We start from the raw sequence: 16,841 nt of genomic DNA, 5'->3' as shown, positions 1-16,841 counted from the left end.
ATGCACCTGCTATTACTAAGCCCCACCCATTTCCCATGGCTGCCAATCAAGAACAGGTGTACCGAATGGCCCTGCGCATGTGCATTACATGTGTTGACTTGACCTCAACTCAACTCGCGCGGCGGATTTGTGATTCACCGCCAGTCTTCTTCCATTTTCTTTCATCTTTTTCCTGATGGAGGTTTAAAGCTAACAGATGTATCTGCTGCTATGTAGGCCTGAGATGGCTGGGAATTTCTCGCACAAAGCCTAAATATTCTTCAAGATATAGTGCTTTGAGTTCACGGAACCGCGACAAATCATGGATGACAGAGACCCACTAGCCGCCAACGAGAGCTTGGTATTTATAATCAATTTATTGTGCTGGTCCAGTTTTCTCTCTTTAACTTCAGAAGAATAGTCCATATTGCATAACTGTGTTCCAAGACGTCTGCGTTTTAATTTCTAGACATTTTTTGGTCAAATATACCACGAGATTCGGACCAACGTAGTTAAATTTTTGATGCAGTGATTCATGAATTTCGTTGATATGGCTGAGCGAGTTAGGGAAAAGCTGCAACTAAGCCTTTTAAACTAGCATTAAAATCATCAACCTAGCCATTTTTCGTACCGATTTCAAATGATTGAGTCGCTAGGGTTAGAACTTTCGTTGGTTAGCGTAATATTTGCTCTTTGGTACACGAGTTGTATTTAAACAATAATAGCAGATCTCAATAAGTATTCTACAGTTTCTCTAAGCGACGAAATTTAAGTGATTCCTTATTTTGAATCGTGTTTTGGTAATAAACTAGCCATCTCTACGGGCCTCGCTTGATAGATGTAAACTATAAGGATCTATATTTTTGGGAAAGAATCTATACCGAATGTTAGAACTTGTAGTGAGTGTAAGATCAAGGATTATGTTTGCTTTGGTTCGTTCGAATAGATTAAAAATTCATACCAAGTCGCGTCGCTCTGAATTCATCTAAATTGCTATAGCATTTTCTCTACTTGTTTTAAAGCCACGGTCCTTTATTATTATTATACTAAGATAAATCACCCTATTTCGTAAGGGTGTTTTCAACCGCATGAAATATATTTTTCGAATTTTTGGCGCGAGAAGTAAAGGTCCAGATCAAATTTCATGCAAGCTTCGCTCAGCCCGTAGCTGGGTGGCAACTAGGCGCTTGCAAAAAATGCGTTGGCGTTGCAGTAAATGCAAAACCGACCGGATATTTCAAGATTCAAATGATGTTTCTTTAGAAAAAATATACTCATACCTTGCAGTATGATTATTTTGTTCATTGGAATCCACCGAAACGAGAGCAAAAATCGTTATGATTATTTCGGCGAGAGGCCTGTGCATAATAATTACTTATAACACAACAACACTAAATAAATAAGAATCAAAGAAAATTGAAATCGGTAAATTTATCATCAGATATCGTAGACTTGAGAGTGCTATAATGCGTTTTCTTGTCTGAAGACTGAAGTTTGCTCGTGTAAAAAAATCGCTTCATGTAAAAGGAAACATTACTTTTCTATTTTAATTTGACAACAAAATTGAAATTGCTTTGGAATCGATCATGTTTTGAAAATAAATCCTCTAAAATGACAGCTCTTATCTAGTTGTTAACCTAATTTTTCATCTTTAGCCGATATGATATAGAGATGTAGAGTAGAGCATATATGGTAATTTGTAAGTCGAAATACACTTTTTACGCGATTGAATAGGGGAGTAAAATAGGGGCTATATGGATTCAGTTTTCTTGTGTCTATATGACAACACTAGAATCTAGCTGGTATTTATGTTTCCTATTCGCATTTTAATCCATATACAATAATGTTGCATCACCAACAAAAAATCGTTTTGTCTACAAAACGATTGAAACATTTTGTGGTTAAGTTAGGAGGTATGACAAATCAATATCTTTTGACTAATGTTTTTTTTCTTAACATTTATCTTAGTAATGCATAATTGAGGCCATAATATGCAATCGATTCTATCGTAAGTATTGACAAAATGCAAATTAACCCCCCTTCGAATGAAAAAAAATACAAATTAAGTGTGGAATCCAATCAGGAAAGAACTATTTGTTTATTCTAGGTAAGAACAAATAGATTATTTAATAATTATTAGATAATACCAAGTTGTACATATTATCTAATTGATTCAGTTGATGCCAAGGCCAGACATTGATGGCCTTAAATGGATTATTTATGATTGATCCATGTTCTCCTCCATTCAGAAGAAATATATTAAAACCCATGGTACCTCACAGCTCTAGAACGCCTATTTGCCTATCAACATTGGCAGTTTGCAATGACAATTTGAAAAATTACCATTCAGTGCTGTTTGGTTAGAAGGTGTTATGGTTAGTTCATAACAATATAGATAATAGATTAGAATAATGATTGATTGAAAAATTAGACCCTGTCCCATGTACCTTTTTTGTTTAAAAGCACATTTTTTTGTTACTGATATGAATATTATCCACCCACGTCTACAAAAAAATATTTACTGAAACAGTCTGACAATTTGTAAATGCTCTCCAGATTTGAATAATTTGAAACCGATAACCCATTCAATGTTTTGCTGATAGACGAAAACAGAACCTTTAAAAGAACATGCCTTTACCATACGCAATAGAAACAAGCAAAATAGTGTTCAGACTCATAATTTTTAGATTCCAGAATATTTTCAGAGTACTTTTCTGTCTAATATCAACTGATTAAGAAAGGGTTATTATTTAAAAGGTTACATGAAATCCTTTTATCACCTAATACTCGATTAAATTGTCACCCAAATAATCTACAAGTCTTATACTTACTTACACAGTACCATGATGCTTTATATGATTTATTTTTCCTACTGTGTGGGAGTACAAAAAAGCTTAAGATTGGATAAGGTGTAAAACCCACAAAAGCCATAAAATATTTTTAGAGATTAGTGGCTTTCTCAATTGAGATTGTTATTATAGGAAAAACAACAAAATTATAATAATTAAGTTATAATACTTTAGATAGACCTACTGTGACTTGAAGTAGCTTTGTGCTATGATACAGCTGCTAATAAAGTGTTGTTTTGCACCCTATATTATTAGACAATAGCAAACTGATTTAGACTCTTTTTAAGTGTTTTTTTAAATATATTATGATGTAAGCATTGTTGAACATTGGTGGTAGTCTTTGTAGAATTGTGTTGTTTAGACCCCCTATAACTTTGCAAACAGGTTGTGTTTCCTGAAGCATATCTTGACTTGATATACCAATATTTATTTTCCATTTTTCATTATTTCTTTTATTTTCCATTTTCATTTATATATTTTGAATTGAGAATTATCTCTGAAGTCTTAAAGCTGGTTGCTTATATTGATTAAAATTTCTACAGGTTTTGAAATATTGTTGTTGTTAAAATAATGTTGTCAACTAGGTTTCTGGTACCTGTTTCCTCTTATGACCATTTTCAAATGGACAGTTATCTGTGAAAGAGGTCAATTTTGTCATTTCATTAATCCAGTGTGCCATTACAAGCTATTATTAAGTTGATTTTTTTTTGTCTTTAATAAGTTAATTAATGACAATAGTTTAACTAGGTAAGAGAAGCTTTACATTTGTTTACATGTTAAATAATGTGGCATTGTTTACCCAAGCATGTGGATCCACTGTTTGTTTCATCACTGTTAGAGCCTGGGTAAACTAAAGTGTTCTCTGTCAAATATCAGAACTAGTGTTTTAAAATGAAAACTTAAGGAGCGCCTGCCCTTAAAAATATCTGAAATGGAAGAGGCAGAAGGGAAAGCAACCCCAGGTGATGGAGGGGAAGTTAAAATTGAATTTAAAAGAGCTGTTTCTGGTTTTATAAGAGGAAGGGTTGCTTTTGGTATACAGGTAAACAAATGTATACTTTAGAAAATCTGATCTAGCTCTAATAATCTTATAGAAAGGTCTTTGATTTTATTTTTTTAACAAAACAGCACAACTTGATTTATTATGTGACAACTGCCAAGGACAAGGCTGTTTTCTATATTATTGTGAAAGATAATTTGATTAACATGGCCTATAATTTATTTTATTTTTTTATTACTGTAAGGACATGCCAACCTACTGTATGAAGTCTTGGAGTTTCATTTTTTTCTTTTATTTGCAGAGCTTTTTCGTGAACATTTTAGATCCTCTTGCTACCTGGGGGATTAACCCTTTGTGTCTTCATATTGTTTATATTATCTTTTTGGGGTCATGTTACTGTATGTATCATAGGGAGGCAGAGATATATCAATTTCTCTTTTACATAACTGTAGTGTAAAACTCGAGAATGTGCTAGTGATATTCTAGAGTAAACAGTTTATTAGTATTTACCAAATGTTTAGTGGGAACTAATGTATACCCTAATTACTAATTTTTTGAAATGTGGTTAATGGTTCGATTTCATTTTTCCTGGTGTGACTAATCTTGTAAAATAATGTATTACAGCAATATTTTTTTCTGGATATAGAAAATACATCTTTCATTTTGTGGAAAAAATTGTCTAGAGGAATTTCTTTTAAAATTTATTTTTTTTATTAAATTTAACTGATTTTAACTGTTCTTACCTAGACCAGACATCTTGGAACACAGCTATTTTTGAACATTAAAAAAAATATTGGATAAAATAATTTAAAAAAATTTCTTTAAATCTTTTAAAACTTAAAATTGCAGAAATGGATCTGTTGTTAACGAAAACCAATTTTAATCAGTTAAACCCCATCCTATTCTCTTTTTTGTGTTTTTGGGTGGGGCTATAAAAAGGTGCAAGACAACTTATCAATTAAAAAAGCTTTGAAGAGATATCCTCCCCTTTGAGACTCAATAATATTTCTGTAGCACCCTTTGTTAAATTTGAACATTATCCGTGTGGGTTATTATTATGTGGCTCGGATAAGTTCCATCTTAATTAATCTTGCTTCAATAGTAAAATGCATCAAATTCTCTAATGAATGGATTGTTCTTATTTCATCCTCTATAGGAAATGGCTTCTTATAACACTTTTGACCCCAATTACAATCCCAAATACAGTGATGACATCTACAAGGTCTCTGACGCTACCTTCTCTTTCTCTGTCCCTGCACTGTCTCATTCTTTTCCATATGTGCAAACTGCATGTTGTTCTCAGGCCTGTACCCAGGGGGGGCACCCCCCCCCCCCACAAGGGCCAAAAGTCCACTTTTGGTTCTCAATAGACGTGCTATTTGTAGACAAAACTAAGAATCATAAGCTAGATCCCTCTGGTCCCGTGGAGTTACTGCAAAGGCATGTTTCAAAGGCAGCCTTGGTGGTTAAATTTTTATCAGAAAAACCCCTCCCTCCCCCTTCCCTCCCTGGAAAAATTAGGTCCACTTTTTCAGATTTTGCACCCCCTCCACAAAAAAAATATCCTGGGTATGGGCCTGGTTCTATTCTTTTGTTTGGTAAAGTTGAGTTAAATGACAAAGAAAAACTATGCATATACATACAATGTCTTGACTTTCATAATGAATTTTCTTTCTACATTTATTAAATGTGTTTTGTTTTATTTACATTTTACCTTGAGAAAGCATGTTTTGTTATTTCATATCCAAAACTTGTATGGCTATGCATAGTTCAACCCAACCCATTTTTGACAAAGGCCAAGTAATCTTTTAGACTGTGTTACAGCAAAATGAACAATTCCTAATCACTTTTGTTAGTTTGCACTAACAGAGTCTTTAAATGAGCAATAACTTTTAGACTAATTTGGTTAATATACTGATGTGGTTAATTAATTAAAAGAGCATTAATTAAGAGGTCATTCACAGGCTTATTAGGCATGTGATGACTGCTAAAAGGATATTGCTACTTAAATCTATTATGCCATGTTTTTCTTTTCTGCTGACATTATCATACCTGTCAACTGTCCCGCATTAGGAGGGAGTCTCAAGGTTTTGGACCTCTTCTCCGACTCTCCTGCGTTGAGCACCAAATCTCCTGCTTTTTAGCGATTTTTATCACTTCCAAAAAATTATTCTATAGAAAATTGCCATTTTGCCTATTTTCTATTGAAATATTTAAAACAATAATTCCCTTGTGCAGCGCATTGTATCTAACACCCTTGTGAGATCTATAAGTGGATTTGTGCATGAGAGCTTTCTATACGGCAAATGCTTTCGAGGTTATACCCACCCCTCCCCCCAAAAATGAATATACCCCACCCCTCCCCCAAAAAAATTCTCTAGCCTTGAGATTTTCTGTGGTTGACAGGTATGCATTATTCTTTTTGAGTAGTCCACTTGCCATCATTTCACGCATGTTTTAATGCTAACCCCTGAAACTAATGCACTAAAAACACTCATTCAATCTAAGAGTCACAAGGTACATTGTCTAATGTGTGTAGAACAGGGTTGCTTCATGTTTTTATTAAGTCTCACCATCACCATTAATGCTCACCATCCTAACCACTGCAAAATAACACACTAAAAAAAACTCATTCAACCTAAGAGTCACTAAATGGAGTGTCAGTAGGACGTATTGGACGTGGAAGCTTCAAGTGTTGTAAACTGTCGTCTTTGTGTGCTTACTGTGACAGGGTGGTAAACCTTACGGTGATGATCCCGAATACTTGGGCAACTCTGTTAGTATTCTTTTTCTTTTCCCTTTTCGATTTGTCATCTAGCTCACTCTTGTTGCATGTGTGGTGTAGTAATGGTTTACATACATTAAAAAATAGCCCCACATGATATCTTGTGTAAACTTTAGCATCTATTGAACTACTTTATTTCACCATCTTATAAAAGTGTTGATGTATAAATGAAATGATATTGATTTAAAAATTAAATTAAATAAAACAACGAAAAGAAACAGAAAATTGAATAAAATGGAATGGTTTTATGTCTCTTGTATGAAATATTAAAAAGACGAATGCAAATGGCACATAATAAATTGAATCAAATTTTGCTGTTCATGGTTATTATACAGTGCTGGTGCAAAAATTGAAATTTCATATTATCATTTTGTTCCTATGGTTATCGTTTATTAAATTGTTCAATTTTGTTGTCAATTTTTGCGTTTAGAGTGTCGATGATGAGGACATGAGTGGAGAGAGGGGGTGCTTCTTCAGAGATGGGAAAAGACAAATCGGTAAGAACTGCTGTAAGAAACATCTGTTCATTATCAGAGAAGCGAGGTTCCATGAAAAATACATAGCTCAAAGCATTTTTCTAGATTTTATCCTGCCTAATAATAACACCAATACATCATGAAGACAGCATTGACTCCTATGGCGTTCTCATTAAAAGATATTTCGCTGTAAATGTATCATTGTCATTGTTGCACTATGATTCTATTTCCAAATGCTAATATTCCCTTTGTATTTTGATGTGTCATAAAAATTCAGAGACTGGAAATCTCCACCATAAAAAAATTTTACACAGTTCCACTCTAGACTACAGGGAAATTACTGATAAAGACCTTGCATGTTTTTGTTTCAGACTTTGTTTTAGTGTATGAAGAGGGAGAAAAAGATCCTCCACCTCAATCAATTGAATACAGACAGAAGTTCTTGGAGAATCTTGCCAAGTCCCAACTTGAATTCGAGGAGGTTTGTAAAATTGGTATTTTGCCTTTTTTTAATATGTCAATTGTTAAATGGCAGTTCTGCTATCAACAAACTTCTACTAAATGTAGGAAAATGTGGGTAACTTATGCAATTATATTTCTTATTCTTACAAATAATTATACCCATGAGCAGTGATTGTTCTTATAACTGCCATTTTCACAATTGCCATTCACCATTTACCCTGACAACGTTTAATGAAAAAGGTGTATACAAGCACTTTGCTGTTGGGTTAGGTTAGGGTAAGGGTCGCTGTAGGCCCTAACTGACTCCGTATACAAGGCACTTTGCTATTCATAGACCCGACGAGCGCACAAATAACCAATCAGAAAGCAGCAAATAGAAGCCAGCGAAGTGCAACCCAAATGTCCCACAAAAGTCCCACAAATTGTACTACATGTCAGTTAAGGTCTGTGAATCCTGCTCGGGATTATCTAAAATATAGACGCTTATAGGGGTTTTCCTGCGACTTGGGATATAAAAGAAGGTCACCTAACATGATAGAAATTGATTTGTGGTCCAAGTTTGGTGAAAATCTTGTAGAGAAGCGTAGAAATAGACAACTACAAGTTTGGTTGTTGAATGGAAACTACCGGAATCCAGCTCGAAATACGAAAACTTGGAAATGATAAGGTAAAGTGGTGCTCTCTTTGGTAGGTACTATGTGTTTATGTGCTTTCAAACCTAATTTTGTCAACTTGCAGTGATTTAAGTGCGGGGAAAAGTAGAAGAGAATGCCGAATTCGCTGTTTACGCCTGACTTTTAACTACAAGTTTTATCAGCAAATGTCAAGATTTACAGCAATAATACAAATGACAGTCTTATCATTCTTATTTATAGTTGAAGTAACCTAGGATAATATCAAACACAATTTTAATGGTAGGACTTACACTGTTCTTGTATATGTGGTTTGTTTGTTTTTTGTTTTTCGTTTCTTCGCAGAAATTTATGTGTTTTTCTGCAATTTGAGTCCCAACTCTACACTAAAAGTGGCCGGCCAAAGAAAACAGGAATATCACTTTCTACGCTGACCGGAAGATCCTTACTTTGCTTGTCCAGATTCGCAGAAAAATATCTCAAACCAATCTTTTTGCGTCGATTGCCGACTTTTTGTGGGACATTTGTGGGACCCCATGGCTGTTATTGCGTCATCTCTTTCCTGATTGGCTATTCTTGCGCGCGTGATTGACATGTTGGATCTATGAATTGTAGGCCCTAACTCACCTTTTTTTAATTGTTCCCTTTTAGGAAATAACCCAAGACAAAAAAGTGAAGCTACACTTCATAAAAATTCATGTCCCATGGGAAGTGTTGCTTTTTTATGCCGAAGAACTGAGCTTCAGGGCCCCCCTTGAGGTAGGACTTAACACGTCAAGGCGGGCACATGACCAAAAAGGGAGGGGGGGTACAAACCCCAAACATGAAAAGAGACAAAAATGAAAAGATGTTCAACAGAAAATCACCTACGTTTTGACGGTGTCTATTTTTCATACCTACAGCTTCGTACTACCAGAAAAGTGAACTGGTCGGAGCGGATGCTGGAAAAGTTCCACATGCCCAACATCTTCAAAGAGGAAGTTCCTAACCCTCCTCCAGATTTCTTCACTTGTACCTTCCAGGCCAATAAGCTAAACAAGTAAGGCTGGCGAAGATTATAACTACGTACATAACTCGTGCCAAAATCAAACTGAAAGATAATCGAACTAGAGTACATTAAAGCATAAGTGAAATAAACCAACACGATTGAATTGTTGTATGAAAGCAGAAAGACTTATAAGTCTTATGCTCGAAACGTCGTTCTCAGATAGGCGTTCAACATAAAACTGCAGCCATGTGTTGATTTATTTCCTTCTTCCCATAACACGTTATTTGCAGACCACTTTGTTGTTCTACAGCTTGTCTGTGGTCTTTCTACTGTGTCAAAAGCGAAACATGTCCACTAGACTCAAAATGGCGATTATCAAAGCGAGAGTTGAAACTCATAAACGTATCGAGTCTACAAAGCTTCAAGTGACGGTCTTCAAAAGCTCCAAAGCCAAACACACGAAAAACTTGGAAAGAATATATTTGTTCATTTGTTCAGCCCTCCTGATGCGAAACGCCAGCCTTTGACAATCAGAGAGTATCAATTCAGATATAAAATCAAACATGGTTGAAAAACGGCTTGTTACAGACAATTTCGTTTTGTTTGACTGCTACAATTCATTTTTAAATGAAACATAAGATTCCATTACCTTTATTGTCTTCCGATTTCGGCTAATCTCCATACAACAATGGCTTTTTAACCTCTGTCAGGAACTCCCTGTCTATTATTTCAAGCCTCGTACAGCTAACTCTGGATCACTGCTAAATCATTGACTTAGTGTCACACAACTACATAAGCCAGTAACGCAGTTGTAACGCAATATAAAAACACAGCTTTTTTTTAATACAAGCGTAAACATTAATGCTCATTATTGAATGTTGTCACTTTTAGGTGCTTGAAAACTTTGTGTTAATAATGTTTGGTTCGCAATGTTTATTAAGCTTTAGTTCTTTGCATCTATTTTTACCACATTTTGGAAGTTGATATTTTGTATTATTTTGTATGATTGACTTACAAACTCGCTTATGATGGTCGTTGTGTTTTCCAGATTTATCGGTAGTGATGATCCAGATTCATACTTCACAGATGTGGAGAGAACAAGAGTGGTAAGGTTTTTTGTTTTGTCTTGCTAGTTATTTGTTTGACTATGTTTTGCCATTTTCAATTTCTCACAATTTTGTGAGTTCTAATATTGGCTCCCACTTCTGCAGGCCTATGAGATTCTTGAGACTGCGCCCTATGGCAAACGACAGAGGGGAGAGATCGGTACGTACGCTAAACCAGTCGTAGGAACATTGATTTAAGCGTATTGTGCTTTTGGTTAAGCCCTTGTTTTGGTTGTCTAACGTGATACGTTCATTTGAAGGAATCGAGCGACTCGTTGAGGAAGGTGTCTTCAAAGCCGGTTACCCGCTGCATGTGGTGAGTCAAATCTTTTCCTAGATTTCTACGATTCTTAGAATTCTACGATATCTTGTGATATCCACAACTCTAACTTAGACCATCGGGGACTGTGAAACCTTCGTCTTCACAAAGACGTTAATTAAGCCGGAGGTCACGAACACCTCGGACTAACCTGTAATGTAAAGTGACAGTGACAAGCCGTACACAATGACTCAAGATCATGATTGCTGTCTAAACTGTTTGAAGCAGTCTCCGTCTATATACTGACGAGTAATAGTCAACCACATCAGGCCCTAACCCAGGGTGGCTGCCCCCCCCCCCCCCCCCCCCCCCCCCCCCCACACACACACACACACACACACAACGGCCGAAGGTCCACTTTCGGTTCCCAATGGACGTTCTATTTGTAGACAAGTATTCTATTTTTAGACAACTATAAAGCATAAGGTAGATCACTCTGGTACGTATCCAAATCCGGCAATAAACGTCCCGTGGAGATAGTGCAAAGGCATTAAAAAAAAAAATCCCTTGTCCTTACCCCCCCCCCCCCCCCCCCCCAAGAAAAATCCTGGTGACGGGCCTGCACATGATGTTACCTAAGATGTCATGTGAAGCGCATGGAGACTTAACTTTAATTTTACTTGACTTTTAACGCAAATAGGGACCAGCAGAGCTACCCAAGGAGTGGAACGAGGGGCCGCACGGCCCGGAAGAAATCAAGCTCAACAAAAGACAGGTCAGCATGATTAAAGAGCGCGAAATTTGTAAAGACTTGTCTCGCAGGACACAACACATGCGCAGGAAAATGAAGCAGTTGCTTTGCGCTTTCTCCTACGCTTGCGTTACAGTAAGAATCGGATTATTGAGGGCATTTCGCATGCGTCCTAGTATAGTGAGAACCAACCTTAACATAGTCTTTTTTTAAACGTGGTCACCGTTTTTTCTCCATACTTATACAAGTTGTTATTTATTTTTTCTCCAGCACTCTAAAATTGGAAGATTGTGTTTGTTTGTCATTCGTCTACAATCAATCCTACCATGCCCGCAGAGATAGAAAATTTATATTGGCTGGACATTCACATACCCGCACTGTTTCGTGCAGCTTTAGATTTCAAAGTGCAGAATTGTTACCTTAACCAGCAAGGATATTCACCATTTTTGATATATGTTTCCCAGGTGTTGAAGGAGTACTGGGGACGATGGGGCAAATGGCTCAAGTACCAGCCTTTGGATCACATCAGGTAACGGTGATGGGATTTTTCTGTTCAGCACATTTGCCAAATTGCAAGGCTTTTGAGAAATGATGTTGGTCTTTTTTATGGCACTACCGCCAGTTGTTTTTCTTCTTAATCCCCGCGCGCCTGAAGCTACGTGAAGAGCAGCAAAATTAAACAACTTTTGTGGCAGCATTTGCAAAAAAAAGTTCGAAGGCGATGTGGTGCGTTTTACTTCCTGCGAACAAACATTTGTTTGCAAAGAATAAACTGGTTCTTGCTGGTTTTCTCCGTGACACTATTGTTAGACTTTTGTTCAACCAATCACTTACGCTAATTGAAGTGCTTGCGTATGCTTGACGTCTTCTTGCTGCAAGACAAGTTTAGTTGATTTACTAATACACGGGCTACATCTCCGAGTTTTGTTGCAAAAAGTGGAACCATCTTCTACTTTTTGCAGCAAACTTTTTCAACTTGCATCAAAAAAAAATTGCCGCGACAAAAAAGTTGGTTCGCCGATAGTAAAACGCGCAACTTCACTTACGACATTTTTGCAGCAATACTACCACAAAGGTTGTACGATTGTGCTGCTCGTATTACCGTACCTTGAGAAACAGATTATGTTTTAGTGCTTACACACTGTTCATCTCCCTTTCATGATTAATCCAAGACAGTATGCGAAAGTACACAAGAAAAAAGTCAGATAAACAAGCTTAACAAAAATTGGTGGAGTAACGCTCTATTGCGTATTTTTGTACGATTTGATATATATATTTGCCACAAATATCAAAACAAATAATAATTGCAAGCTTAGGAAGTGTGTGGGAAAGCGCTTTCTTAGAAACCATAACGCTTTTCAAGACTGGACCCCTCAAATTACATATTTCAAAAAATCACATATATTGGTCACGGTTATGTTATCTGGTAATTGCACAGAGTGGATCATTTTCCTCTTGATATTCACCTTATTCTTGTTTCAGGGACTACTTTGGGGAAAAAATTGGTATCTACTTTGCATGGCTAGGTAAGGAGCATTCATTAGCATCCCAGCACTAGCCGTTATATATGCCTACCCCTTTGTGTTCTCACCGGTTCCTGTTGGGTTTTCCAGGCCAATACACGGCATGGCTGATCATGCCTTCCTTTCTTGGTCTCCTTGTGTTTCTCTATGGAGTGGCGACCATCAACAGCTCAGACAACAAACCAGCGTAAGTACATGCGTGGTTCGTCTAATCACTTATAAGGTAGAAGTATTGCTGATTAGGTTCTTTAAGAAGCTAGCTTCTTCATGATTTATCATAAAGACGCGTATAGTTGTTCTTAGTGTCTATGCCATACCCATTCCACCATACTTCTTCTACCCAAGCTTTATCACTATTGTTGTAAAAGGAAGCCGGTCAACGCTCTGGAAAATCGTTTCGCTCTCTTCTGTTTTGGCCCTGATTTTTGCATATTGTCATTTTCATAGTCGGTAAATATTTTAAATTTATAATTGATCCACATAGAAAAGATGAAATAAGCTTAATGTATTGTTGTGATTAGGTTAATGTATCCTTGTTATTAGGCTAATGTCTTTTTGTATTTGCTATGGCGCAGACTTGAAGTTTGTGACAACCCTCCCTGGACATTCAGGATGTGTCCTTTGTGTGATGAAGAACTAGGATGTCAGTACTGGGATCTACATATCAGTTGCAAATCCGGCAAGATAGCCTACTTGTTCGACAACGCCTCCACTGTCTTCTTTGCCGTCTTCGTGTCATTCTGGTGTAAGTCAAAGTCTGATGATCCGAATTGCGTTGCGCGTGGCTTCTTTTGCAAAGGAGATATTCATTTTCAGCAGCAAATCAAATCCGCATATGAATCATGGTGAAATTCAATTCATCCTACAATAAAAGCGGCTCAATTATATGTCTAAAATATCAAACAATGCATTCGAAGTTATATTTGTTTTAAATATTTAAAACAAAACGTTGTCCCGCAAGTCGGACAAACAGACTTTTTATTCTGTTTACAGTTGCTGCCTTTTAAAATATTGTGATATTAAGCGCTGTGCAAATTGCGCCAGCACTGCTAGGGAGACGCTGACGGACATTGTCCCAGCAATACTGGCGTTGTTTGAACAACGTGTTGGGAGGTCCTGGCTGGTGCTTGACAGTGCTTTTCTCTAGCCGAGCGTGGTATAACTTTGCTGGGTCTGTTTGCACAAGACTATAGCACTGTTGGATTGATTTGCATAACTCACATAGCCAAAAGCCGTGTCCAAATGATGCTTGTTTAAAACTCTTGTCACTTTTATTGACGTAACAAAACAGTATTTTAGTCCCAACCGGTAAACTGTAATAAAAACATACTAATAATGAAATAAATAACCGTTCGTCGGTGATTCCGTGTAATAGTGACCAGTATCGTGCTCACGTTTATTTTGAACCTTCGAACCTAGAATTATCAAGATATTGACTTGCTGGTGCCTTTTCAGCATGCTTCTTCCTGGAATACTGGAAGCGTAAGGAAGTGACACTGGCCTATCACTGGGATGTGCTGGAATACGAGGAGGAAGCGGTAAGGAATGAAGTTTTACCATTTGTGGGAGAAGACAAATTGATTTGAAGGGTATTAAAACGTTGAGCGTTTTTGTTGCTTGTTATTCCGCCTTGAAGCTAAAAGTCCTTACGTTTGAATAATGTTTCTTTGCTTGTAAACTCATACCCTGGTTCCAGAGCCTCGAACGTCTCTCTATTTAGTAGCCCTCGTCTCAACCTCGCTGGCCATTAAATATAGAGAAACGTTCGAGGCTCTGGAACCAGGTTTGTAAACTCATAGTGTCTGAAGTCTATTTCACACAAGAGATATTGTACCTAATATTCATCCGTAATACCCGTAATCAGATACTGTCCTTATTTACGTGTGGCCAAACAGATTCAAAATAACTAGTCTGTGTGACTTTAGGAACGTCCCCGCCCCACGTTCGCAGCGTTAGCTCCCACAGTAGAACGTAATCCCGTCACTGGGATCCTGGAGCCGCATTTCCCTGACGAGAAGCGTAAGCCGCGTCTGTTCTCCGGTATCGCCATCGTATTTACCATGGTAAGGTTCAAATACGACCTTTTCAGCAAGAAACATTCCATGATTTGAATCACTACTGTAAGTCCCCTTAAAGCCTCTGACTTGAAAAAGTATAATCGTTTCACGTGTTTTGAAGGCTTGGATCCGAGAGATCCTTGAGTATATTTGTAAGTGCCGATGAAAAACGGATCAGAGTTTTTCTTCGGCCATGGTTTGCTTAACATTATGCAATGAAAGGAGACCAAAGGTGGCATGAAGAATTTCATCGTGGTTCCCTAGTCATACTCCTGGTAGGAGAAGAGAATTATGAGTTCTTTTGCACGGCCCACGAGAAACGCTATGCGTAAGCTAAATGAGCAAATGATAGAAGCCCCTTTAAAAATATTTTTTCCTAAAAGGTACACTCCTTTGACCTTAGCGTCTTTGGTTGACCTTAGCGTCTTTGGTTGACCTTGGCGTGTCTAGTTGACCTTGGCGTCTGTGGTTGACCTTGTTGTCTGTGATTTCAGGTCTCGCTGGTGTTGGTATTCATGGTTGGTGTTATCGTCTACAAGTTGCTTGTATACAGACCGCTCGCACGTAACCCCTCTACCAGGGCCTATGCACTTCAAATTGCCAACTCCACCGGCGCCTTCGTCAACTTGACCATCATCATGATACTAAGCAGGGTAGGCACGATGTATTTATTATCTAAGTAGGGGGGTATACATGGGGTATAATGTAACAGTGGGAGCATTAATATAGAAGGGGAGTGAAGGGGCATGTCACTTCCCACATAGGTGGGTTCAGCATATTTTCTTAATTGAAGAACTAGTGTAAGACTTTCCTATAACCTATTGGGCATACCTTAAGAAGATTCTTCTCTCTCGTAGGTCTATGAGCGCGTAGCCCTGGCTCTAACACACTGGGGTAAGTAGAAGCATGGACATTCGCATGTGCGCATTTTGCAGATCCGAACGTAAATCAACGAGCCACATTCCCCACATGATCTTCTCTTCTGTTTCTGTTTACCCTCATCAGAGATGCACCGTACACAGACAGAGTACGAAGATAGTCTGACCTTCAAAGTATTTGTGTTCCAATTCGCTAACTTCTACTCTTCCATCTTCTACGTCGCCTTCTTCAAGGGAAAGTGAGTGAGAGATCTCCCTCCCCATGCCCGTAGGCGGTATCCCAGTACGTGTTCTACAGGTGGCTGATATGTTTTTACCTTCTTCCTTCCAGTCGTGTAGGACATATACCAGTACCTGTCATAGAAGTGCCTTTAACGTGTTTTACATTCTCTCTCGCCAGGATCGTAGTTTATCCCAGCACCAGATAAATGCCTATTATACTTCACTTATATAAAAAGTGTTTCTAATGTGTTTTACCTTCTCTCTCCAGGCTCGTAGGCTATCCCGGCCACTATCGCAGACTGTTTGGACTGCGTCAGGAAGAGGTTTGTGTTTTCATACTGATACATTACCTGCCTGAAATTAAGCCTTATGAATACAAGGCGAATTCATTCTCTTAGCATTCATACATCCAGTTTCCTGGGTTATGCACGGCACCTTTTTTCGTGCTTGGTAATTTTGTCTAGGTTTGCAGCCATGTTATGTTCGCTTGTTAAGATGTCTTCGCTGTAATTTTGTCTAACTGAGCAGGCCCTCTAATAATGAGTTTGCTGTGTGATTTTTTTTCTATCTGTGGAATCCCTCTAATAAGTTCGCTAAATGGTTTTGTCTAATTGTGCAATCCCTTACTAATGTGTTCGCTGTGTGAATTCATCTAACAATGGAATCCCTCTCTAATGTATTCGTTGTGTGATTATGCCTAAGAGTGCAATCTCTCTCTGTGTTTGCTGTGTGGTTTTGCCTAACAGTGCAATCCCTCTAATGTGTTTGCTGTGAGAATTTCCCTAACTGTGTAATCCCTTAATGTGTTTGCTGTGTTTATTCACCTAACAGTCAATCCCTGTGTTTGCTGTGTGAATTTCCCTTACTGTGTAAT

The 16,841-nt window shown here is 37.7% G+C and overlaps 1 protein-coding gene and 1 long non-coding RNA gene across 8 annotated transcripts in view; one reads left to right on the top strand and one right to left on the bottom strand.

The window, feature by feature from the left end:
• The first annotated feature begins 78 nt into the window (after window positions 1-78).
• LOC5522290 (anoctamin-7) overlaps window positions 79-16,841 on the top strand; it is a 22,346-nt gene continuing 5,583 nt past the window's right edge. For 2 of the 7 annotated variants that reach the window (XM_048724967.1, XM_048724966.1), the window contains exons 1-19: window positions 3,585-3,870; window positions 7,044-7,110; window positions 7,461-7,570; window positions 8,835-8,942; window positions 9,086-9,222; window positions 10,220-10,277; window positions 10,383-10,437; window positions 10,538-10,593; window positions 11,237-11,311; window positions 11,752-11,816; window positions 12,770-12,813; window positions 12,901-12,997; window positions 13,386-13,555; window positions 14,266-14,348; window positions 14,736-14,873; window positions 15,362-15,520; window positions 15,725-15,761; window positions 15,873-15,984; window positions 16,236-16,290. In XM_048724967.1, coding sequence (XP_048580924.1) covers window positions 3,760-3,870; window positions 7,044-7,110; window positions 7,461-7,570; window positions 8,835-8,942; window positions 9,086-9,222; window positions 10,220-10,277; window positions 10,383-10,437; window positions 10,538-10,593; window positions 11,237-11,311; window positions 11,752-11,816; window positions 12,770-12,813; window positions 12,901-12,997; window positions 13,386-13,555; window positions 14,266-14,348; window positions 14,736-14,873; window positions 15,362-15,520; window positions 15,725-15,761; window positions 15,873-15,984; window positions 16,236-16,290 — 1,737 coding nt within the window. In that variant the 5' untranslated portion in view covers window positions 3,585-3,759. Of the gene's footprint in view, window positions 341-3,584; window positions 3,871-4,984; window positions 5,051-6,544; window positions 6,605-7,043; window positions 7,111-7,460; window positions 7,571-8,834; window positions 8,943-9,085; window positions 9,223-10,219; window positions 10,278-10,382; window positions 10,438-10,537; window positions 10,594-11,236; window positions 11,312-11,751; window positions 11,817-12,769; window positions 12,814-12,900; window positions 12,998-13,385; window positions 13,556-14,265; window positions 14,349-14,735; window positions 14,874-15,361; window positions 15,521-15,724; window positions 15,762-15,872; window positions 15,985-16,235; window positions 16,291-16,841 lie in introns of those variants that run through there. The other 5 variants (XM_032367550.2, XM_032367553.2, XM_048724965.1 and 2 more) reach the window with 5 other exon arrangements.
• LOC116604744 lies at window positions 6,635-10,495 on the bottom strand. The gene is made up of 2 exons (XR_004291219.2): window positions 9,821-10,495; window positions 6,635-9,692 (listed from the first exon to the last, which is right to left on the bottom strand). It is a non-coding gene; the product is annotated as an uncharacterized LOC116604744 (long non-coding RNA).

This window comes from Nematostella vectensis, chromosome 3 (genome assembly GCF_932526225.1).
Source record: "Nematostella vectensis chromosome 3, jaNemVect1.1, whole genome shotgun sequence".
Lineage (NCBI taxonomy): Eukaryota > Metazoa > Cnidaria > Anthozoa > Actiniaria > Edwardsiidae > Nematostella > Nematostella vectensis.
The sequence above is the reverse complement of the archived record's forward strand: the minus strand, read 5'-3'. Positions and strand labels throughout refer to the sequence as shown.